The 26227-nt window shown below is 28.5% G+C and overlaps 2 protein-coding genes across 2 annotated transcripts; both read right to left on the bottom strand.

Moving 5' to 3' along the window:
* Nucleotides 1–1709: 1709 nt before the first annotated feature.
* On the bottom strand, nt 1710–4029 carry LOC107930213 (UPF0496 protein At3g49070). The gene is made up of 2 exons (XM_016861806.2): nt 3828–4029; nt 1710–2822 (listed from the first exon to the last, which is right to left on the bottom strand). Exons 1-2 carry the CDS (start codon nt 3877–3879, stop codon nt 1759–1761), a joined length of 1116 nt encoding a protein of 371 aa, XP_016717295.2. The 5' UTR covers nt 3880–4029; the 3' UTR covers nt 1710–1758.
* Nucleotides 4030–23475: 19446 nt separating this feature from the next.
* On the bottom strand, nt 23476–25820 carry LOC107930211 (cytokinin hydroxylase). Its single transcript, XM_016861803.2, has 4 exons — nt 25457–25820; nt 25132–25364; nt 24377–24985; nt 23476–24137 (listed from the first exon to the last, which is right to left on the bottom strand). The coding sequence occupies exons 1-4, from the start codon at nt 25749–25751 to the stop codon at nt 23709–23711; spliced, it is 1566 nt and encodes a 521-aa protein (XP_016717292.1). The 5' UTR covers nt 25752–25820; the 3' UTR covers nt 23476–23708.
* Nucleotides 25821–26227: the final 407 nt, after the last annotated feature.

Raw genomic sequence — 26227 nt, 5'->3', positions numbered from 1 at the left:
ATTATGTATTTATTTTTTGAAAATTATAAATTCTAAATATAAACAACAAAATAGACATTTGGAATATCAAGAAAAAAAATTAGCTTTATTTTTGTACTAGTTTACATCCTATGCAATGCACGAATTTAATTATATGTATCAATTAAAATATTATTTTATAAAGTAATAAAAATCACTTAAAATAGTAACAAAAGGTTTATAGGGTAAAATATTAATTAAAGATAAATTAAGAATAAAAAGTACCAGAGTAATAATTGAGGAAGTAGTCTGGTAGTTAGAAAAAGTGATAAAATTTTAAGATGATAATTAAGGAAGTAATCTGAAACCGGGAAGTATGTTAAAACTCAAAAAAAATGAATTTAAAATTTAAAATTTTTATATACGATCTTTTATAATATATATTATTGATTGCTTTTTAGAAGCTATAAAAATTTACCTAGATTTCATTACCATATTTTATTTTTGTAAATAAGATGAAAGTGATGGGAAAAAAGTTGGAATGTGATACGCAAATGATTCATACATCCTTTTGATCTTGGGAAAGCCTACTTTTTAAAAACAACCAAAAACAAAAATTGGTTTACCTTTATTCTTTCTCTTTTACTAATGGTTTAGAAAGTTACAATTTATGCATGGTAGATTCACCACTCCCCTAGTCCATTCAAAACATAATGATTTAGTCCATGAAATGTTATTTTCTTTGTAATAATACAATATTTTAAATTACATTCTTTTATTTGAAATTCGAAAATTATTTTGTATATTGGTAATTTTATATTCGTAATATTTTAGGGTAATGCTGATTTTATACAATTTTACTCATCATTTGTCTAAACTAAACTAGCTCAGTTAAATTGATTAAAACTTATCTATTTATTTAATCAAAATGGAACTTGATGTACTCATCAAATATTCCAATGTTACTGCTGGTTTGATTACTCGGAACAAGGGAATGGAGAAATTAATATACTTGGATTTTTCAACATATTTATAATCATAACTGAAAAATGAAGAGCACATTTATATAAGTCAATTTGCATCCGATACAGCCACATCCATCGTTGTAGCAGTGAAGTGCGGATGGATCCCTCCGCACGCCTATCGTTTATTTATTTTGCATTCCACATAATATTCCGGTCAACTTGGAAGAATTAAAACGCTGTGTAAGTAATATCGGTACAACTTTTGTTAATGTTCGGGTGAAACCAATTGGATATTTTTTAGAAATGCGGTGGCTGAGTGTAGGTATGGTCCTACAAGCCCAAAGCCGAACAGGCACACCACATGTTGAAGCTATCAAAGTAGGTGGGGAGGGTGGCTTCATCCAAAATGAATTATAAACTTCATAAATGATAAAGAATTCTATACTACAAAAATTCCTCTACCCATATGCACATTATTGTGTGTATATATATATCAATTAACATCATTCTTTTTCTTCTTTCAGAAAATAAATGTGAGGGAGAGGGACGTCACATATGCATGCAATGCTTGTTAGCAACCCCACACCATATCACCCTATTCTTCATCCCTCAGCATATATAACTTGCTTCCTTAAAAGTATATAATTTGTTCATCCTTTTTCAATATATTTGACAACATTCCTTAACAAAATTCCTAACTTAAAATTGTGGGTAACGAAGTTGGTAATTAAGTTTTTTTTTCAATATTTGTGAAAATTAAAACCAATTAAGAGATATCAACTAATATGATGGATGGATTAATTTATTTATTTATTTAAGTAATAGTAAAATAAGGTCAGATGGGATCAGAATATCGGGTCGTAAGTGGATCCAGATTCAGAATTTCTTTCACAACAAGGTTTCTAGCCCTATTTATGGTCATGAAACACAAATACAAATGCTCCTCTAATTCATCAAGTTGTTGAGTAAAGTTAGCATCGTTCTTCTTCAGTTGGCGCGCCACTTCTCCACTGGCTTGTAGTCGATCTTCTCCACCCGCAAGCCAAAACTTAACCATTGCACACATGTCCTCAAGTTCATCATTTAGTCGAGCCACTAGCCGACTAATTGTGTCCAGGTCTCTATTCAATATATAAGTTCCCTTAGCAGCTGCGTCCAGCTGAGCCGACTCCCTTGCAAGTCTTCTCGTGGAAGCCAGCTCAAGCGACACAGCTACAAGACCCGGCGCAGCCACAAGCAATGCTAGAGCATGGGATGCAACTATTATAGTGAGTGAAGCCGTTAACGCCACTAGAAATAGGCCCGACCCGTGTTGTAAACTGCTCATTATTTGGAGCTTAGATCGAACCTTGTGTCGGCTAGATTCAAGCCGTTTTAGCAATTCACAGCAACCGGCTTGAATCACACCAACTTTACTCGAAGATGGAGTAGTTGATTGAAAGGGGTTGGTTGAATTAGAGAATTCAAGTAAACAGGCGAGGATACCCGAAATTTCATTCCCAATCTCGAGGGCTTGAAAGGCGGCCCTAAAAGAACGGTACTTGACACGCGTACGGTCGATATCTTTTAGTAGGAGGCCACATAGGAGAGAAGCATTGGCTGTTTGGGAAAAATAGTCGGTTAAAAGAGTGCGGGTTTTGGGTCGGTTCTGGGTCAAAGTAAGGATCCGAGTAACTGAGGGTTGGTCCGGATCCAATAGATGCTCAGCGAAGAGTCGATAAGAAGGAAGACGAGCTGCAGTGGTTGAATCCATGGGGCTAATACACGTGGCAAAATCCAAGTGGGATACTGAAAGAACACGTGCCCAAAACTCGTTGTATGATTCCGTCCGGAAGGCATTCGCATATTCTTCACGAACATCAATGCTATTCGGAATAATTGTAGAGTTGCCACTGGATGCTGGGAAAAAATATATATATATAACTTTCTATTTACAAATTTTTAAGGTGGAGATTTATATAATTTTTTAATTTCTTTGGCTATCAGTTTGACTCTACTTCTGGGTTATACTTGTAATTCTTTTTAAAAATTAAATATTTCAGTAACATTTTGAATTAAAATTAAATAATAATATATTTTAATTAAAATCTAATTGTAAAATTTTAAATATTATTTTTATTTTAAACATAATGTCAAATTTAGTTTTTAAAGTTTACATCTTTTATTATTTAGCCGTTATTCTTTTTTTTAAATTAAATTTGACTCTTAACTTTTTAAAAAGAGTCAAATTATTTTTTTAATAGAAATACGGACTAAAGCTTTAAATTTTTAAGCATGACAGCACACATGGCAATCCACGTGTACTTCATGCTAATTTTTATAAAATATTTTTTTATAATTTTAACTTTTTATTTTAAAAAATTCTTTTAATTTTAAAATTATTTATTGAGTTAGCATATAAAAAAATAGTGTCATGTCAACATAAAGTATATGTGAATTGTCACACCAACATCGTTAAGAAATTAATGTTTTAACCAATATTTCCGTTTAAAAAAAAAGCAATAAAACTCTTTTTAAAATATTAATGGCCAAATTTAACACAAAAAATAATAGTAAAATAAATAAAAATTATAAATATTGAGGGCTAAATTTAAGATTATGCTAAAATAGAATTACTAGTTAGGCTAAACTTGACATTATCTTTAAGAGCATTTTCCCTCCAATTTATATTAGAGAAGGATTTATAAGTAGAATAGACAGAAAAGAAATTGTTTTAAAAAATCACAAGTTTAGTAACTCTAAATCATTCTTACAAGTAAAATTAATATCTAGTTTTTGTGTTAAAGAATTATGTATAGAAAAATGCTTGAACCCTGAATGGCTTCAAAATTCAAAAATGAAAATTACTTCATCCCATCCGGGATGATTATTATGAAAATGGAAATGGTGGTTTGGTGTACGTACCAGTACATGGAAGAAGAAACTTGCTGATCCTTGCCCTAATTCTTTTCTTCATAATTTTGCCTCCCACAACACTACCAAATTTCAGAGTGAACTATTCAGAGACATCTTATTATATCAAATTTACTTCATATAGAAAAAAAGAGAAGAAGTAAATGAAAGGATATATTGATGTGGTGAGAAATGCAGGGAGAACGAGGAAGAAGGCAGTTTATAATACAAGTTCCATTGGTGTTGTTTTGGTTATGCTTATAATGTAAGAAAATGGATGAATATAAAAGACTCTTCTTTTAATTTGGAAGTGAAGATTGGTCCCAAAAAATCTTATACTTGGAAGGCAAATAAGTAAGTTGCTTATTGCTTCTATTCTTAGACAAACCAAATTATTTTAAATTTGTGTCACACAAATACTCTTTTAAATTAAAAATAGGTTGGGTCCGGCTTCAAATAAATTAACAGCCCATGAATCGATGCCTATGTACTTTCAGCTTTCACTCAATGAATGAATGAAAGTAATAATAAAATGTAAGAACTGTGGTTGGGTTAAGGACAGACCAAGAGTCCATCATTCTATATAAGATCGATGTTTTAAATTATATAAATATAAATATTCCATCCATCTAAACATGTGGTCCTTCTCCTTTAGATTTCCAACCATTTACTTACTATATGACATGAACCTTTACCACCCAAGGCTTTCAATTCGTTTGATAAAAGCGATAGATCTGGAGCAAGAATTAAACAAAGACCACCTAAAAGCAAGAAGAGGGTTTTTTTTTTTAATAAAAATAAAAGATGAATTTTGTTTATTCACATTGTAAATCTTATCTTTATTTTTTTTGAAAGTCCACCCGAAATGTAAGAAGATTTGAACAAATATAAAAATTCAAAAAATAAGTTTGGGCTTAAGACTAAAGTCCGTTTAAAAAATGGGTTGAACTCCAGGTAAATTTTTCTCAACTCGAACTCGACTCAAATTTTTTAACTTAAAATTTTTTATCCTTATTCCCAGACTCCTAGCCCTTCCCGATCCTAATCCTTAATTCCCTTTTTCAATCCCTAATCCCAGTCTCTAGTTCGTAAAAAGAAAACCCCTAAGTGCCGCTCACCACCTCCACCAATGACCTCCAACGCCACTACCCATCCCACTCCAGCTCATCAACGTTGCGACTTGCGTCTTCCATCTTCCTGTTGCTTCCTCTGTCATTGATGTTCACCACTGTTGCTTCCTCTATTGCCTTCTCCGCTCTAAACCAAATTTGGTTTGCTTCAATATATATTTCCAGAAGTGGTAAAATGAAGATATCAATATTATGAAAAGATTGTTTTGCTTTTGTTCTTGTGGTTTGGTGCCAACGTGAATGTTGCTAAACCCAAAAAGGGTCAATCTGTTGCGATTTTCTAACTAGACGTTGTTGGTCTTGCTGTGAGTTATTTTTGTCGCTTTGATGCTATATTTTCTTTTTCTTGGCAACTACAAAGAGTGTAGGACTCATTTATCATTAATTCTCTGTTTTGCAATTTAGGCTGCCGAATGAGCAAGAGTATTCGGTGCTTCAAGGACCATACTATATTTTTTTAATTCTCGATTCTGCATTTTGATTTACAGCTTGAACAAAAGTTTAAGGTCGTTTTTTAAGTCAAGCTTAGGCCTACCAAATAAGTCTAAGTTTTGGTCGAACTCAACTTGATCCATAAACACCTCTATTTTAAACTAATTTAATATGTTAAAATATATCTCACATAAAATTTGATGTTAAGTTGAATGATCTAAAATCTATTATTCCCTTTTTTCCCTTTTAACATATTAGTTGTTTTTTTTCCTATCAATTTATACCGCATAATTTTTATTATCGATAAACTTATCAGCTTTGCAAAGTTTATTAAATAATCTTAGCGTATAAACAATCTTATCATCCATATACGACTTATTTTATAAATAAAATATTTTAAGAGAAATTAATGAAGGTTTCAAGATGTGTATCAATATCATTTTCTTTGAGGTTTTATTTTCATCACCTATATTTTAATGTGCAAAAGAGTTATTGGTAAATAAACCTCGAGGATACAGTGAAACCCAGTGGTTATCGACGTTTTGCACTGATGAAAATAATCTATTAAACATTGAGTGGAGCATAACAAGAATATTAATTTCTATAAAAAAATTTGCAATAATTATTTATAAAATAATCTAGAAATATAAAAATAGCGAGTGAATAGAAAGAAACTTTTTTTTAATACAAATGAAATTTCATTCATATTTATAGGAACCTCATATCTCTTCATAGAGACATAACTATCCAAATAGATAGTTATATCTTTAGCCATAAATATAATTATTCAATAATTATGACTATTTATTAATAATCAAGTGATATAACTTTTAGTTAATAGCCAGATGACATTTTTTTTTGTTATTTATAACTTTTAATTTACAATTATCAAAACACTATATATATTTTAAAAATGTTTTAACACTTTTTTAAATTTCGTAATAAGTTACTTATTCATTTTAAGTCAAATTTTTTGTATGAAAATTACTTAACACCATTGCTCCGATTCTTTACTGTTTTATATTATTTTGTAATTCTATATTATTTGTAATATTTAAAATTTTATATACTATTTTGTAATTTTATAGTTTTTTATTTTTTTTTTTTTGAAATGATCATAATTTAAATAAAATTGATAATTTTTTACTTTTTTTTGCAATTTTTATCTAATTAAAAAAATTATTTTTGTAATTTTTTATGCTTGTTTATAATATTTTAGAACTTTTTAAAGTTTTCTTTTACCATTTTTAAATTTTGGTAATATTTGTCAAGTCAACATTAATATTTCAGGTAGATTCCATGTGTCGTATGAGAGAGTTTTCGGCAGATAAAAAAAAATATATATTTTAATTCTTATAAAAATTATACAATTTAATTTCTAACGCCTCAAAAAATTGTGATATTACTCTTGTGCCCGGTTTTCATTAATGGAGAGATTTTAAAAAAGGTTACAAAAAGAAATGAAGAAGGTGAAGCGCGAATTAAAGTGGTTGATGGTGGATGATTCCCAAAATGAATCTGAAATGGCTTCGATTGGAGACCAACCTTAATTTGATGAGAATAGCCACTCTCTCAACTCATTTAACTGCCATGCAATTGCAATTCAAAAGTGTGGATGCCCTATCTCCCTAATTACCTCAACCCAACTGGGACCCACTTTCACCATACTCCACTACTTGAATACCTAAACCTAAATTTTCTATATTTTAATCTAATCAATAGGGCTATGCCGCTGATTCATGCTTGATTCATATGCAAGCTTACATTTATTTCATATAAATTTAATTTGTCCTACTTATCCCAATATTATATAAAAAAATTTATTGTCCTAAGATTAGATATTAACCAATTAACTCAACATTGGTAATTTGCTCAACTAAAGTAATATTATTTAATAATTAAAATTGAGTGTAATTACACAATAGTCACATATTTAAATAATTATTATAATTCATATATCTTACTAAATTTAGTGTAATTGGAACAACTCAATTACACATTTCAATTCTTAAAAGGGAGGGTGAATCTTGAAGTAATTACAGTTAAATTTAATATTAAAAAAATATTTTTATACAAATTATAAAATTTATATTATAAACATAAACCCATATCAGTGCTTAGGAGGGTTATGGTAACAAAATATATATTCTAAATCCTAAAAACTTTATCATAAAAATAAATTTGTGTATTTTATAATGTTATAATAAAAATTATAGTATTTAAATTCTTAAAAAATTCTAAATTATGGTAAAAAAGTTTATTATAAAAAACACATGTTATAAAAATATTATAATTTATTATTTATAAAAAATTTATGGTCAATAAGTATGAACATAACTTATTTATGTGTCCATGAGTATGAACATAACTTATTTATGTGTCCATGTTATATATTATAAAAAAATACTTATTCATAAAAAATCTTATAATTTTTTTATCATGAATTATTTATAAAAATAACTTTATAAAATTATAGGGAAAAAGCGTATTATTTAGAAGAAATATTATAAAATTTTTGGAAAATTTATAAAACCTTTTTTAATAAAGGTTTTATTTTTTTATTTTTTCTTAATTTAAATATTATAAAAATTGATATAACCTAATATAATTATTTCTTCAATTTAAGTTTACATAAGTTTTTATAATCAAAGTTACACATTGCTTTGACCATAAACTCAAATATTATAAGGTCGACACTAACTTTACCATATCCCACGATAAACACCATAAATAACTTGCAAAGTCTTTAATTTGAGACATTCAAGGTTTCAAAATGTGGTTGAAAAGACATTTATTGTTCTAAAAAAATTCTCATTTCGTATAGCATAAAAAATAATGTTGGATCCTACTAATATGTTACATGTTCTATAACTTCAATCATAGGTGAAAATGAGATAACTCATATTTCAAAAAGTACATGGAATATGAAGATTTTAATGATCTTAATTATGTATATTTAAATTCAAATGGCAATGAACTTGATCAATAACCAATAAATAATGATAACGACCAAATATTAAATATTAAATAATAAATAGTAAATAATTGAATAAATATGCACTAAAATAATTAAATATGTATATATTAATTATCAAAGAAGGAATAATTCAATAAATAAATAACGATAATCAACATATGTTAAGTTTTAAAAATTGATTATACTCAAACAAAATTAATTACAATTAAAATAAATCTTCACGTTTACATGTGCATAAATTATTCTATGAAAATTTCATCCACAAATTCGTCCAAGTACAAAAATATTCGACCCAAAAAAGGAAAATGTACGAAAACCAAAAATGTTATCTGACCTAGAAATCTAGTCTAAAGGACCGATCCACCCTCCTTATATGTTAGCTATTTATAGGTTAGTGTGGTCACTGTCCCGTGGCCGTATCATTTTACGGTACATTCATATCGTGAAAGGAAAATATTTAATGTAATAAATACATTTATGAATAATTAATATAAAAATAAAAATAATTTTTTTATTAAAATACTAAAGTTGAGGCATTTAGATGGTCATGGAATTGATGACAGCTCCAGTTTGCTAAAAAAGGGAAATAAGATGAAAAAAAAGAGAATATAATATTAAAAAAAAAGAAAATACTTTTGCAAATGATGGAGTAACATTTTTGTAATAACTATAAAATGTTAATGGGGTGTTAGTAAGTTTCAAAAATTAAATAAAATTAAGTAATATCTAGTATAGTTTATCCTAATAGGTTGTTTTTGTATTTTATATGTCCTTTTGAACTTTATAAAAGATAATTTAATTCAAAATAAAATTAGTAAATAATGAGATTTACAATATGTTCGGTTGGTAGGAAATGGAATAGTATTCCCTCTTTATTCATTGAATGGTAAATTATTTCTTTATTTGGTTGAACGCAATACTTATTTAATGAATGACTATTACTTTCTTATTACTTCTCTTCCGATAATAGCTATTTTTTTGTATCACCAAAAAAGGACTATTCCGTACAACATTGAATAAAAAAAATCTAATTTTCAAATTAATCCTTTAAAACTTAGACTCACAAAATATAAAAATAAAATATTTGAAATATTTTAATATAATTTAATATAAAATTAAAAACAATTATTAAATTATATATTATTTTATATTAAATTATATTTTTTATTAAATTATTTTTAATAACAATCCTAATAAAATTTAATAAGAATAAAAAGAATCATCTACCTAACAAAAATTCTACCAAGGATATTCTGGTCATTTCAATTTTTTTTTCTTATACTAATAAAACATCATTTCGTTCAACCAAACACAAATACTATTACTATTCTTATTCTATTCCATTAAACCAAATAGTTGAATTACTTATTACATTTCTATTATATCACAATTCTATTCTATTACAACAAACATAATGTTAAATTTATAATATTAATATGCTCCTACTGCTAAAAAAACAACCTCATAACCTCAAATGTGTATATTTGGCACCGAGCATGGTGACATTGGTCGAACATGAAATGAACACCAACACGACGCCGTTTGTGTCGTGGGTAGGAGAAGCGTCTGCATATTACGGAGCGTTATTTGACTCGATTGAGTCGAGCGTGCCGAGGGAGAAGTCAGAACGAGTAATGGTGGAGGAAGGGTTGTGCCGCAAGACTGCCAACTCAGTGTCGTGTGAGGGGAGAGAGCGTGTGAAAAGATGCAAGGTTTTTGGGAAGTGGAGGGCCCGAATGACCATGGAGGGGTTCGAGTTAAAGCCACTGAGTGAGAGCGTGGCTGAGTCAATGCGTGCTAGACTGAATTCGGGTAACCGGGTTAACCTGAGATTCACTATGAAAGAAGAAAATGGAGGGATTTGCTTTGGTTGGATGGGCCGAACTCTTACCTTCGTATCTGCTTAGCATTAATGTCATTTTATTTTATATTGTTAACGTTTTTCCATTGAAAAAAACTATTATGACGAAAATTAAGCCTCACTATTTCATACATACTTTCTTTTTTTAAATTTTTTTATTATTAAAATTAATAAAAGTGTAATTAATTCAAATATAAATTCTCGTAAAATTCACATTCTTGGTTTAATGATTTCTATGACTATTTTGCTTACCAAGCAAGAATGTGGTTTTTCATATAAAATATTTTGTGTAGGGTTCAAAATGTAGGGCGTGTGTTACCTTTTGTTTTTGGGTCAATATATTACAAATAACATATTGGCATTCTTTTCATAATTTTAACACGTTTTCTTTATAAATATATTACATGCTTTCATATGAAAAGGACAGGTAAAAGTTGTCACTCATTTATTTCTAACTAGATATTGGGTTTTTTACCTACATAATATTTAAAAAAATATATTTAAATTATAGGCTTTTTTATTAAAATAATTTAAAATTTTAATTAATTATCAAAATAATCAATTTTTTTAATCAAACATGAAAATAACTTGAAATCTACAATAAAAATTGGTGGAGCCAAATGATATGATGCCACCAACATGTCACGTCAGCTTCTATGAAAAAAAATTAATTTTTTTATGGAGCCATGTAAAATGGCGTCACCTGTATAAATATCGAAAAAATACTATAATTTTTAAAAATATGGAGAACTTTAAAAATGCTTTACCATTTTCTGGTGGAGCCAATTAATTTGGCGCCACCAGCCTAACAGCCACCCTGTTTCTTTTTTTACTTTGTTTTTTTTTTTTTACTTTTTTTACTTTTGTCATATTGTTTCTTTCTTTTTTTTTTAAGTTTTGTCTTTATCTTTATTTATTTATTTTTATTTATTATTAATTTTAAAAAATTTGAAATATATATTTGAAATGTTTTATAATATATATTTTTTAAATTTTAAATATATATATTTGAAATTATTTTTCTAAATTTTAAATATTTTTTAAATTATTTTTTAAATTATAAATATTTTTTTAATAATATAAAATGTTTAAATATTTTAAAGATATGACCTTTCAAATTTATTATTAGTTTTATAATATTTTAAATGTATATTTTAAATTTTAAATATTTTTCAATTTATTTTATAATATTTTAAATTATGATTTAAATTTTTAATTTAATTTAAATTTTTACTTTTTAATATATATATTAAATAAATTCATTTTTTAACAAATATTTTTTTATTTTTTCTAATTAAATCAAATTTTACTTTTTTAAATAAAATATTCTTTTTTAACTTTTAATTAGAATTTTTAAAAATGTTTGAATATCTTTAAAAATAATTTAAAATATTATATTTAAAATTTAAAATATACATTTAAAATATTATAAAACTAATAATAAATTTAAAAGGTTATATATTTAAAATATTTAAATTTTTATATTATTAAAAAATATATTTAATATTTTAAAAATTATATTTAAAATTCAGAAAAAATAATTTCAAATATATATATATTATAAAACATTTCAAATATACATTTCAAGTTTTTAAAATTAATAATAATAAAAATAAAATAAATAAAGATAAAGACAAAACTTTAAAAAGTAAAAAAAAAACAATATGACAAAAGTAAAAAAAGTAATAAAAAAGAAATACAAAAAGTAACGGGGTGGTTGTAGGCTGGTGGCGCCAAATTAATTGACTCCACCAGAAAATGGTAAATTTTTTTAAAGTCTCCCATATTTTAAGAAATTGTAGTATTTCCTTAATATTTATATAGGTGGCGTCATTCTATATGACTCCACCAAAAAATTAATTTTTTTCATGGATGCTGATATGACATGTTAGTGGCGCCAAATCATTTGGCTCTATCAACTTTTATTGTAAATTTCAGGTCATTTTCATGTTTAATTAAAAAGATGGGTCATTTTGATAATTAATTAATTTTTTAGATTATTTTAATAAAAAAGCCCTAAATGACATGTTGCAAGAATTATATACCAAAATGGTACATTCAAATAGGTAAAGGGTGGTGCATAGAGGTGTGCATGGGTCAGGCTGGGAAGGCCGGCCCGAAATGTGGGAGGGTTTGGGCAAAAATATAGGCCCGAAAAATAGGTTTGGGCAAAAAAAAAGGCCCGTCCTCGGGTAAGACATTTTTGGCCTGGGCCCGGTCCGAATTCACTACATGACAATTTTTTTATATTATTTTCTTATTGTTTTCTCCCTATTTTGCTACTATTTTACTATTATGTTGCTACTATTTTGTTGTTATTGTTTGGATATTGTATAAAACTTATTTTATTGTTAATTTTTTTATTATTTTAAAGACATTTGTTAATTTTGTTATTATTTTAGAAATTTTTGCTTGTTAAGTTGCATCTATTTTAGTGTTATTTAAGTATACAAATTTTTTAAAATTTATTTTCAATTTGTTGAGAAATATTTATTTGATGTTTTTAGTATTTTTGATGGTTTATATATATTTTAAAATTATATAAAAATTAATATGGGCGGGCCGGGTGGGGCCTGGGTTTTAACATTTTTATTCAGGTCGAGCTTGGGCAAAATTTTAGGCCCATTTTTCAGGCGGGGCCGAGGTCGAGCCTAGCAAACAGGCCTAAATTTTTAGTTGGGCCTGGCCTGGCCCATGCACACCTCTAGTGGTGCATAGGCGGCACCACCCTGATTCTGACACAATTTCGTAAAAAAAAAAGGGGTATAGGGGTGTGATATCTATCTGACAAGCAGCACTAGTGACCCCTATCTGATAGGCGGCACATCTAGTATTCCCCCCCACTCTCCTATCCAGCTCATTTTTGTAAGATTTGGTTAAAAAGAACTATTAAGGTATGTTTGTATTTATTTTATATTTTCGTTCATTCATAATTTATTTTTAATGTTTATTGAAGTAAAAAAAAGCCTGTTTATGTTATGTACAAAGAATGTTTTATTTTTTTATGTAATTTATTTGTTATGTGTGTTTTAGGTTGATTAGATTTATTTTTTATGAAATTTAGTTGGCATGTTATTTTGATTATTTTAATTTTTTTATTTTTTATGTAGGTAAAAGATGAGACCATTGATATGGAATTTGAAATTTATGAGATAAATTACGAATTAGTTTATATGTTCTAATTTTTTAAGATTTTATAATTGAGAATAAGAGTTTATGTTTTTAAATTTTATTTTATATTTTTATAAATATTAAAAATGAAATTTCTTTTGAAGTTCTATGCAAAAAAAATTATATTTTTTGACTATAATTAAGTTGGCATGTTATTATATATAATATATATTATATTTTAAACCAAAATATTTTACTTATTATCATTTTAAAATAATAATAAAAATATTCATATTTATTATATATCATTTATGTTATGTTTTTGTTATATTTTTTTATTGGCGTGTTATTTTTATTATTTTAATATAATTTTTTTGTTTTTTATGTAGGTAAAAGATTAAACCATTGAGATGAAATTTGTGAATGGAACAATTGAGTTGGAGTTTGAGTTGGAATTTATAAGATATATTTATTTTGTTAATGTTGTATAAAAAAATATGATGTGGACAAAACTATTTGGTATTTTTTTGTAATTAAAAGTAATATATAAACTTTAGGTATTTTGATAAATATTTAAAATGAGCTGGATGAGGGAGTGTGGGGGGAGGGGAAATACTAGATGTGTCGCCTATCAGATAGGTACCACAGTGCTGCCTATCAGATAGGGATCACTGGTGCCGCCTATTAGATAGGCACCACACCCCTATATCCCTTTTTTTGTTTTTTTTAACGAAATTATGTCAGAACCAGGGTGGTGCCGCCTATGCACCACCCTCCACCCATTTGAATGTACCATTTTGGGACATAATTCTTGCAACATGCCATTTAGATATATATTTTAATGTTATTTGGGTAAAAAACCCCCAAATATTCATGCACATCAAATCAGGTAAACATATCACTTACAAATAACCAAATTGATTTACCCTAAACTATCAAAACAGTCACTTGCATTTTAGTTACTTATGTTTTGAAATGTTACGTTTTTGTGTTATAACATTTTAGTCACTGAGCATTATTTACCGTTAATGGTGTAATGGTAAGTTGATGTGACACGGTAAATCATCATTTCAAATGAATATTTTAGGTTAAATTATATAATTGATCCCTATATTTTTTCATTTTGAGCAATTTAATTTTTTTCTTTTATGTTCTTTAAACTTCTTTTCTTTATTTTCCATTCTCTTCTCCTTTCCCCTCTATTTTTTTCTTTTAATAACTGGTCCCTACACTTTTATTTTTTTGAACAATTTAAACTTTCCTTCTTATTTCTTTATTTTCTTTTTCTTCTTCCCCTTTAATTTTCTCTCTTCTCATATTCTTCATTACAGAAACATAATCTTTGCCAACCAAATACACCAAGTCCTTAATTTTTTTCACATGATTCTTAAATTAAATTTCACTCAAAATCGAATATCAATCATTCTTAATCAAATCTCGATTTGAATATAATCTAATTTTGAAAATAAAATTGGATCTAACTAATAAATATAAAAAAACCATATTCTTAATCAAATCCAAACATAAATTGAAATATTTATATTCAAAACAAAAAATTTACGTTTCCAAACATTTACAGAATCATGTAGATTATTCATTTCATTTTTTTATTTTCTAATAAATAAAATAAAGCAAACGATAAAACTGATCTAAATCGTCTTAGATATTCCCAAGCAAGCTTGATTGGAAGTCAAGCATGGATGAACCGAAGAGAGAAAGGGAGCATGGAACTAAATTGGTTTGGCTAAAGTTGAGGGTAAGTTTCGTATGGTGATAATTTTAGTCATTGAGAATGTAGAACTCATTTGAAGAATCCATGAAACAACATAGTTTCGAGAGGGTGAGAATGTTGTAGGTAAGATAGAAAATGTGGTTGTGGGGGTTGGTTAAGAGGTTAAGGGAATGGGCTCGAGAAACTTTGTTGAAGGTGGACTACTATAAGTCATGACTGGCGAGGACTTCAAGTGAGGCGAGCTTGTGGACTAGGTTATTGAGAAATTCAAATTGGTTCATTAAAGCGATGATGGATGATGATGGTTTGTAACGACCCGAATTTTACGGTTCTCAGAAAAGTATATTTTCGAGTCTCCGTTTCTGAAAAATGGATTCGAAAATATTTATTAGAAATATTTATGATGTTAATTGCGAGGTAACTAGATTTTGGATAGGTGAATTAAGGGTAATTAGAAAAAAAGACTAAATTGAATAAGGGGTAAAAGTTGAATTATAGATTAGTAGAAAGTAAAAAGGACCAAAATGACAAATATGCCATTTAGCATAGATGAGGAGGCAAACTTAGATAAAATCTAAGATTTTTATTAGATTTTTGTATGTTGAAGGTTTTAAATTAATTTATAAATTATATTAATTATTATTATATTATGAAATAAGTTAAATAAAGATAAATGTATGGTAGTGATTTAATACAAGTGTGTTAATAGAAATATATACATTTGTGATATTTTTTAGTAAAAGATATTTTTTAGATAAAATAATTAAATTGTGAGATTTTTGTATAATGGGCAAATTAGATAGTAACACTTGTAATAATGTGAATATATACATTTGTATTATATTTATTTATTTACTTGAAAATTAAGTAAAAGATAATTACTAATTAAATAATTATATTAGAAGATTTTTATTAGTAAATAAATTGAAAGTGTGACAATTGTATGGAATTGATGGTGTACATTTGTATGTATATGATTAATTATATAAAATATATTTAATGTTATTATATTATAATATAATAAGTTAATTAATAAAATAAAAGAATAAATATATATATATATAACATAAAAGAAAAGAAACAAAGAAGGCAAATGGGAAAGAAAGAAAGAACGGAGAAAAAGAAAAGAAAAAGGAAAAATTAGGAATTTGAAGCTTTAAGCTTTAAAAGGTAAGTCAATTAAGTCCTTTTTACTTAATTTTGATGTTAAAATAAGGTTTTGATGAAATTAAGTTAATATTTTGGAAGTTCATAGGTTTCCAAATATAGTTCATGTTGAACAAAATGATAAATTAGGGGTTTAATTGATAGAATTTTTAGTTATAATTGATTAAAGGATTAAATTGTAAAAGAAGTTATAAGTTTTACATAGCAGAGACTAAATTGAAAGAATTTTGAAATTAGGGTTTTATGATGAAATTTAGATAGTTATGTCTAAGTTTGGTTGAAAATTGAGTAGAAACAAAGTATGAATTGAGATAGAAAAGTAAGTGAATTTAGTTAAGATTAAAATTGAAATTAAAATAGAAATTGAATAAGAAATTTAAATATTAAATGTAAATTAGTATTGTATTAATGATTATGAAATTTTTTTTTAATTTCCAAGCTAACGTTGTTCCGGAAAACCTTGGCTAAGGAAGGAAAAGGCAAAGTCAACGAGGGTTAGCTCGGAAATTACGGTGGTTAGCTCAGAAATTACGGTTTGTATTTCTATAATCTGAACTTAATATTTAATAGTTGAAATTATTATTTAATATGTATGATAAGTGCATTGAAATGATTATTTGAATTGGAGTGAACATTGGTTGAAATTGAAAAGTAAATTTAAGTATTAATTTTTGTGTTTTGATTAAATGTTATGGCAAGTAATTAAGGTGAGAATTATTTGTATTATGTTTTACAATTGAAATGGATTGATTTGGTATGTGATAAATTTATCGAATTTATATGGATATATATGATTGATGTGGAAATTGAATATTGAATGTATGTTATATTGAAAATTAAATTGATTGAGATTATGATGAAATAAATATGCATATGTGATTATTGTGGAATTTGAATGCATGTTAATAAAAAGTAATTTGAATTGTATTGAATTATTAATTTTTGTGATTAAATTGAAATGTGTATTGATTGGAAATTGAAAATTTATTAAAACCCTATTAATAGTATTGGGCTAAGTCGGATATAGTTGGCATGCCATAGGATTGGAAGTGTTCAGGGATACTTCGACCTTGAGTCGATGAGGCACTATAAATGTTGTACTGTTACTTCGACTTTGAGTCGATCAGGCACCTTGTGCGTCGTACTGCTATTGTTACATCGGTTTGATCTGATGAGGTATGAGTACCGTACTATTACTGTTTACTTCGGCAAAGCCGATGAGACACTGTGTGCCGTACTGGTGTGTTGGTTGGATCCGTGTATCCGTTAATGTTCGAGTCATGTTAATAGGGGTAAATAAAGGTACTGAATGACTGATTGTTACTGAATGATATTGATAAATTGATCGATACTGAAAAATATTGACTGAAATTGAGCTTGGAATAAAACAGATTACTGATTGAAATGTGAATTGTTGAAGATTATTTATTGATATTGAACGTTGAACTGAAACATGATTGAAACACATGAATTATGTAACTCTAAATGAGATATAAGTGAATAATATTATTGTTCAAGTGAATTGTGAACATATTGTGGAAAAATTATACGGGTTAGTAGATGAAAGAATTGATTGGGTTAAAAAGGATTTATCTATAAATTGAATAATTATATAATTGTGATTGTTATATGATTTTTAAGTGAATGTTATATTTTCATATTATTAAGTGTTCGAATTATAAAAATACCACTGAGTACATACTTAGCGTACGGTTTGTTTCCGTGCACAAGACAAGTCAAAGTCAGATCGTTGGATCAGCATCCCAGGCCAATCCCGAACTCTAAGTGGAGAAGTATATTATTTATTGGTAATGTCATGTACCTAAGATAACTTATTCATATGAGTGTCATTTTGAATTATGAAAGTAAAGGTGAAATAAGTAAATTTTAGATTTGGTTATGATATATGGTAGGAATTGGCTTAATTAGTATGAATTTGACCTGTTTGAAAATGTATGTGAAATGCTTAAAAAGATTTATCATATAGGCCCATAAAATATCTAATTTGACATATTTTGAGTAGGTTTGAATGAGATTTAAAGTAATTGAATGAATGGTTATTGGAATGTTTGGTATATTAAATTGCAGGGCTGGTAAATTTGTTGTTTAAGACTCATTTTGAATCCACACGGCCTAGCACACGGGCGTGTGGATTGGCAGTGTGAAAATTGCTCCTTGAAACTTTCAAGTCAGAGAGTTACACGGGCTCTTAACACGGCCGTGTGAGTTACACGGGCAATCTACACGGATGTGTGGGTACTGTTCATAAGAAAAATTTTTAAAATTTGAGAAAAATTTGTAATGATTTTAAATTAGTCCCGAATTAATTTTACTGTTTATATTGGGCTTCAAGGGCCCATTAAAGGGACGATATGTTAAATTTATGATAAGTGTAAACAAATATTTTAATTAATGGTCGTAATTGAACTATATTGACTGGTAATGCCCCGTAATCCTGTTTCGGGGACGGATAAGGGTTATATGGTTTGTAATTGTAGGGTGAAAATATGCGAAATAAATTTTATTTTTGTTTCATCTTTCACATTTTATTTTTTCATGAACATAAATAAAGTTTTAATAAATAGAAAATATAGAAAAACTACATTAAGTGTAACACCCCCTAACCCCAAGCCATCATCGGAATAGGGCTAAGAGGCATTACCGGACTTATACACTAACATTTATACAAAACCAAGTCATAAACTTTACATTTTAGATCAATTCTTATCAAATTTCATCTTAAAGTCCTTAATATGGGCCTACGGGGCCCTATATATGTTTTAGAAGTGATTTGAGACTAAACCGGGAACTTTGGAAAATTTTCCTTGAAGATAGGGGCACATGCCCGTGTGGTTTGGGACACGCCCGTGTGACCTGGAACATGCCCGTGTGGCCTGCCCATATGCAGATTCTGACTTTTCCACATGGCCTGGGCACACGCCCATGTGATTTGGCCGTGTGAAAACATAATTTTTGACCATTTTAAAGCTATTTTCACATACTAAACACACCCTATTCATGCCCGAAACATTTACTTATATATCTTAATCAAATAATATTCTTTTTATCCATTTCTTGTACCTAAATACAATTATACACTAATAGAATCCAACCAATCAATTATTTCAAGCCAAAACATGTATATTTCATTTTCCATTCACAAAACATCACATTCAACATAGTTTACATACTTAATTATTCATATAATCATATAATTATATTTCTAAATCAAATCCTATACATGCCATATAAATCAAAAATTTGTTTAACAAAGTCTACCGAAGTAAATCTTGATAGTGTGACCCTTGGTGTAGATCCGATCCTCCGTATGTATATAAGTCAATCTACAAAACAAATCACATACACAAGTAAGCTTATAGAAGCTTAGTAAGCTCATAGGCATAATAACACAAATCTTACCGAACAATGTACACAATTATATATGTATTAGTTAAACTATTTCATCTTACAAATCACAACTTCATTAATAAACTCATTTGAATGATTTTCATGATGCAATTCACGAACTTAATTCTTTTAGGCCCATTTCTTATTTATTTCCATTGTCAAATTAGGGAACAATAATGGTGTTGAGTGCTTCATTATCACATTGCCATAGTAAACTATAGACCTTCTTATTATCACACATCACATACAGAAGCCATAGCCCTGCCATGGTCTTATACGGATCACATATCATACCGAAGCCATATCCCAGATATGGTATTATACGAAATCTCATTTTCACATCACACCGATGCCATAACCCAGCTATGGTCTTTATATGGGAGTATGAATCACATTGTACCGATGGTATAGCCTAGCTATGGTCTTATACGGAAGCACATATCACATCTTTTCCGTCAACTCATTATGGTTATAAAATGAAAGCACTTAAACCATTGTTCCAACTAATTTGTTCTTTTAGTTACACGTTATTCATTAGTTAATACAATTAAATAATATTCATCTACAATAAAATACTTTAACAATCATAAGATTTTCATATCAAACATTGAACTTTGCCATATGAACTTACCTGGGCTAATTTGCAAAAATCGTAGAAATTCAGAGACTATTCTTGAATTTTCTCCTTTCCACGATTCACTTCGTTTTCTTGATCTATAATTATAAAATCATTCCTTCATTATCATCTATTTCAATTTCATTCTATTTCACAATTTATGCCCTTAATTTTCAAAATTACACAATTACCCCAAACTTTTTGATTTTTACAATTTAGTCCCTATTCAATTTATTCATCAATCAAACTAATTCCTTTCAAATATCAGTTTATCTAAACACTACAAACTACTTCACAGCCTTTTACATTCCAAGCTTCAACACAAAACCCTAATTCCAACAACTTTCACAATTAGGTCCTAAAATAAATTTCTATGCAAATCTCTTCATAAAATCATCATATAATGAAATTAAAACCTTAATTACATGATAAATCATCATAAAATTTCAGCATTTACTCATGGTAACTTTCCAAAATATTCATAAAAGCAAAAACTATTGAATTAGATATTAGGACCTAGTTGCAAAAGTCTCAAAATCACAAAAAACACAAGAAATAATCAAGAATTGAGCTTACATGTAATAAAAATATGAAAGACCAGCTTAAAAGAATCCTTCAATGGTGTTTTTGCTGGAGAAGATGAAGAAAATTGAAGAAAACTCTAGATTTTTACCTAATATATCATATTTTACAATTTAATAATTACCCAATTCCAATTTTGCCCCTTGTTCACACTTGATTTTTATTTTTTCAGCACACACCTGCCGTCCAGCCCAATAATAGGTGTTTAATTGCCTATTTAGTCTTCCTTTAATAATTACTAGAGCTATTTAATCACATTTCATAATTTTGTACTTAATTCAATTTAGTCCTTTTTACCCAATTCACTACCGAAACCTTAAAATTTCTTAACAAAAATTTAATACTAACTTACTAAACTCCATAAATATTTATAAAAATATTTATGGCTCATTTTATGAATTCGAGGTCTCGATACCTCGTTTTTATCTTATTTAATATGCAAATTTCTTTTAATTCATAATTTCACTAATTCGAAATTATTTCTAAAACCACACTTAACTTTTACTTATTAATATCTAAACTCACATGTCGGATTTAGTGATCTCAAATCACTATTCCGATATCATTGAAATTTGGGCCGTTACATTAAGAGATATGGAGAAGGGAGGAAAACAGAGGGAGAAGCAGAAGAGAATGGAAAATAAAGAAAAATAATTAAATTGCTCAAAAAAAATATGATGGCCAATTGTATAATTGAACTTAAATTTTTTGTTTGAAATGATGATTTAACGTGCCATGTCAGCTTACCGTTACACCGTTAACGGCTCAATAACTAAAATGTTACAACACGTTAACATAAGTAACTAAAACATAAGTGACGAAAAATAACACAATATAAAAAAATGTGACTATTTTAATAGTTTAATGTATGTAAAAGAAAACGAAGTAAAATGATTCTTTATTTTGATCAAAACCTAAAATATCCTTCCATTAGTGTTTTTATGATTAATTGTTGATGGGAGGGAGTTTTACATTGCTAATTTGGATTTATTAACACCTAAAAAACTTATTAAAAACTAAATCTGTCATCTATTTCATTGAGATTGTACGTAATTACATTACACATAAAATAATATTAAATTTAAAAGTTCAAAATAAATTAAATATTTTTAAATATTAATTATTAAAAAAATGTAGTTCAAAAGATTGCAAAAAAAAAAAGTTAAAACTTTTGTTAAACATTTATTTCACATGAATTTAAACCCTATCATTTTGATCTCCCGCTTAATATTGCATAAAATAAAAAATACAAAGAAGAATAAGAGAATGTGGGTGGGAACATGCTAAAGGGTGTTCATCCTCTTATTTAAATATTATAAAGAGAATATAGGTAGTTTTAAATATTGTATAAAATATTTTTATAAAAAACAAGAGATTGCTTTGTCTAAACGAGATAATATCAAGTAAAACTTTAAATTTTGTCACACTGGTGGACTTAAATAATCTTTTAAGATATAAATATTAGTATGCTATGATTATCATGTATTGCAACAAAATTTGTAACATGTATGTATGTATAGTAAATCAATTTTGTGGGTGCTTTTTCTTCTAAAAATTGTAAAATAAGTATATATATATATTATTTATAGAGCATATAATATAGAAAATAACATCATCTTTGGTTCAATATTTATTTTCTATTTTAGGTGTCAAAAAAAAAGTATCCTCAAATAGCATATAGGAGCCATATTTCACAAATGACGGCAATTTAAATTTCAAGCTTTGAAAATGGGATTGAATTTGAATTTTTAAAATACTATGCTAATATTATATTTATGATTGTTTGAATTTTTTAAAGAAATTTGTTAATTTCAAACTCAACTAATTTATTTATATGTATCTATTTCGTTTTTACAATTTATATAATAAATTAAATTTATATTTATATTCTCAAAAAATAGCATAAAGAATAATTTGAAGTATGAATTCATGAAAGAGTTTAAAGGTGCAAAAGGTTATTGGCCCCTTAAGTTTTCAAAACTCAAAAAAGAGAATTCACACGTAGTAAAATTTAAGCCAAAATAAATATGAAAACAACGCACATATTATTTAAGGTGGGAATTAAATTTGAGCAATTAGACGATAGAATCTCAACCTTTGCCAACAATAAGGTGAAAAGGAGGGTTAACTAGAGCCCTTACCTCAAAAAGGAAAAAGAAAAATTATTGCTTTAGTCTCCCAAAATTTATAAAATCTTAAATTAATATATAATAAAATTATAATTTCTCCCTAAAAAATGTCAAAAGTTCAATTTAATCATTTTAAAAACTATCAAGATATAAATTAATATAATATTATATTTTAACTCTAATAAAAATATATAACTTAATTTTAATCCTCCCTAAATTTTTTTTCTAAAATCACCCATGCGAACAATGTAAATGTCTCTTTTGAGTTTTCCTAAGATTAATTTTCAAATACAATAAAATATATAAGTCTTTTGAAAAAAATTATTTATTCTAAATCTTTATATATCTATCTACACTTGAGGCGGCTCCCCTAAAAATGATTTCTCACTTCACTCTTGATCGGATGCCTTCTTACTTGCTATTTTATTTGAACATTAAATGTATAGAATATGAGTGTTTATATGATATAAATATATTTATTAAAAAAAATATAAAAAAGATGATTTTTTAAATTCATGTTTTCTATTTATATATATTAAAAAAAAGTACAAAGAACAAAGACCACGTAAATGATACGCAAATGGAAGGAAAAGAAATACATAGAAGAGAAGGGGATACAAATTCCTTTGGATAAGTAAGGGTTAAGATTGTGTGTAACCCTTCTCCTAATGTAATTCGACTATACCCTTAGGAAAGGAAAAGAAAAGGAAAAACAAAAAAAAACAAAAAAAAAAGGAAAAGGAAAAGCTTAAAGGGGTTTAACAATGAGAGGAAGTCCGAATTTAGGCCTTAGGGAAAGCATAATAGAAGGTGAATGGCGATAATTAGGAGAGATTGAAAAGGAAAACCTCCTAAGCATAAGGGTTAATACAACTTTGTACTCCATCATTGTTAAATTCCTCCCAACACACATTCTCCCTCCAAATCCGAATGGCAAAAACCCCATCTTATGCTTGCATCCTCCGTATAGACTATCGTCCTTAAACCTCTCTGGTCGGAACTCATTCACGTCGCCTCCCCATATTGTAGGATCATGGTGCAAGGCAACTACGTCGATCCAGATGTTGGTTCCATTAGGGATAACAAGCTCATCCACTTTTATATCTTCTCTTGCTTGCCTTTGTGCATTTGGTGCTGGTGAGTAGAGTCTTAGCACCTCTTTCATCACCCACTCCATCTGCAAATACAAGCCACACAAATGGTATCAATATCTATGCAAGCATTGATCCACGTGAAATTCGTTTCATATATACAAAAAGGCTATGCATATGAGGTTTTTGAAGTGTCAATTTAACTTCCTCGTTTGCTTTCTTCTTTGTTTTTGGTTTAGGGTAACGTTAAAATAATGAGTTGTTACTTTGGAGAGCATCAAAAGAGTTAGATCACATTGGTATATAAAATAAATCAACAAGGTACCTTCTTTAAGTGGGCAAATCGAGTAAAGTCGATCTCCTCATCTCCAATCACTTGTTTAATTTCCTCCCTCAATTGGTATTGCCACTGGGGATGCAAGGACAAAAGCAGCAAGGTCCAAGTGAGAGCCAATGCAGTGGTTTCATGGCCACCGAAGAAGAAAGTCTTGCACTCATCAACAAGCTCCCTAGCGGTTAAGCTCTTCCCGGACCGGCCGTCGAGGTGGCTGCCTTCCATCAATAAACCCAGCAAGTCCTTCTGAGGGGATCCATCCCAAGACTGCTTACGAGCGTGGATGATGGATAAAAGGAGTTGATCTATTTCGTGGCCAAGTTTTGTGGCTTCGAGGTTTTTCTTAGGGCAAATCCATTTGCTGAAAGGAACACCCACATAGCGGTTGGAGTTGAAAAGTGTGGTTTGCGCGGCTCTCAATTTCTCAAACACTTTATTGCCGTTTTGGTGGCTCAAGCCGAAGCTTGTCCTTGCAATGATCTCCCCTGCCGTTGTTGTGATTTCTCTTTCAACATCGATTTCAGCTTGACCACAACTTATTAAGGTAGTCCACCTGTTTAGCATATTAGTGGCCGGTTCCACCATCAAGCTTGCCATGGCCTACATTATCATCAAGCATAAAATGAAGTTAAGTGGATGGTACACCCAGTAACCCTGGCTTTAGTCCAGTTGGAATGTTTGTTTGAAAGCCAAGAATAACGTAGTGGATTAGAGTAATAGTATGAGAGTGGTAAAAGGAGAGAGACCTTCAAGTTAGCTGGGGAGAATGCAGGAGTAATAACATGGCGATGACGAACCCAATCCTCTCCTTCAACCATCACCAATCCGCTTCTTCCGAACATAGCCTTTCTATCACGCCTAAACACACTGGGTTTTCCCCAGTTCTTACCCAGCACTCCCGATGACATTTTCTTAAGGAACTCTGGCTCAGCAATGTATAAAAATGGCTCAGTCCCCAGCCAGTAGATGAACACTTTTCCTGCAACCCAACCAGATATAAATATATAAAATCATTTAACAAACTAAGGGTATTCATTTTGTTTATATATATGAAAGATAGCGAAGACTGACCATGAGTCTTTTGCCACCGAGCAAAGTAAGGAAACACAGTGGAGTGTATATCATGGGAAATAGCTGCAGAGGATCTAAGTAAGGAATCATTAACATAATTCTTAGTATTTTTCATGTCTGTAATATTTCCTAGAGGAAAACTAGGAGTTGGACCTTCAAACCCATTCTTCTTGATCTTGCGGTAAGCTCGAATGGGCAGAATCCAGCAAGAGAATAGCAATCTCAACAGCAAATAAACAAGAAAAGCCACCATGGCCATGCTCATAAAAGCTTGGGATAGCTTCAAAATCCCCATTTTTTTTGGTTACAAAAGATCTCTATCGATCTCTAGCAGGCTAGCTCTTTTGGCTATAGAGCAACTTAAGAATACACGTATGATTTTGATGTTCAACGAAGCGAATGAAGTGGGTATTTATAGAAGAAAACGGAGTTCCAGAATGTCGGAGTTTTGACTATTTGCTCCACCCCTTGGTCAGTTTGTATGTTTTCATAGTCTTCGATCTTTTTCAAACTTTTCTTTTAAAAAAAAAATTTGCTATTTTGTATCTATCCTGTCTTTTGCTGCAAATGAATAATATACCTAATATATTTATATATACTTATAAAAAAAATAGAATTGTTCTTATTCCAACTCTAAACTTAATATAAAGATAATAAATTTTGATTAAGTTAACATCATTTAAGTTGTAAAAATATGTATTAAATATAAATTGGTTTCGCCGACCAGCGTGATTAATTGTCTTTGTCAAATATAGGTCACTGTTGGTGTTT

This window comes from Gossypium hirsutum, chromosome A09 (assembly GCF_007990345.1).
Source record: "Gossypium hirsutum isolate 1008001.06 chromosome A09, Gossypium_hirsutum_v2.1, whole genome shotgun sequence".
In the NCBI taxonomy this organism is placed as follows: domain Eukaryota; kingdom Viridiplantae; phylum Streptophyta; class Magnoliopsida; order Malvales; family Malvaceae; genus Gossypium; species Gossypium hirsutum.
The sequence above is the reverse complement of the archived record's forward strand: the minus strand, read 5'-3'. Positions and strand labels throughout refer to the sequence as shown.

Bases quoted from the DNA above. Each gene is read 5' to 3' on its own strand.
- LOC107930213 (XM_016861806.2), bottom strand. From the start codon at position 3,879: ATGAAGAAAAGAATTAGGGCAAGGATCAGCAAGTTTCTTCTTCCATGT. The intron at 2,823-3,827 runs GTACGTACACCA...ATTTTTTCCCAG, and splicing joins GTTTCTTCTTCCATGTACTG to CATCCAGTGGCAACTCTACA.
- LOC107930211 (XM_016861803.2), bottom strand. From the start codon at position 25,751: ATGGGGATTTTGAAGCTATCCCAAGCTTTTATGAGCATGGCCATGGTG. The intron at 24,986-25,131 runs GTCTCTCTCCTT...ATGATAATGTAG, and splicing joins TCTCCCCAGCTAACTTGAAG to GCCATGGCAAGCTTGATGGT. The intron at 24,138-24,376 runs GTACCTTGTTGA...TTGTATTTGCAG, and splicing joins GATTTGCCCACTTAAAGAAG to ATGGAGTGGGTGATGAAAGA.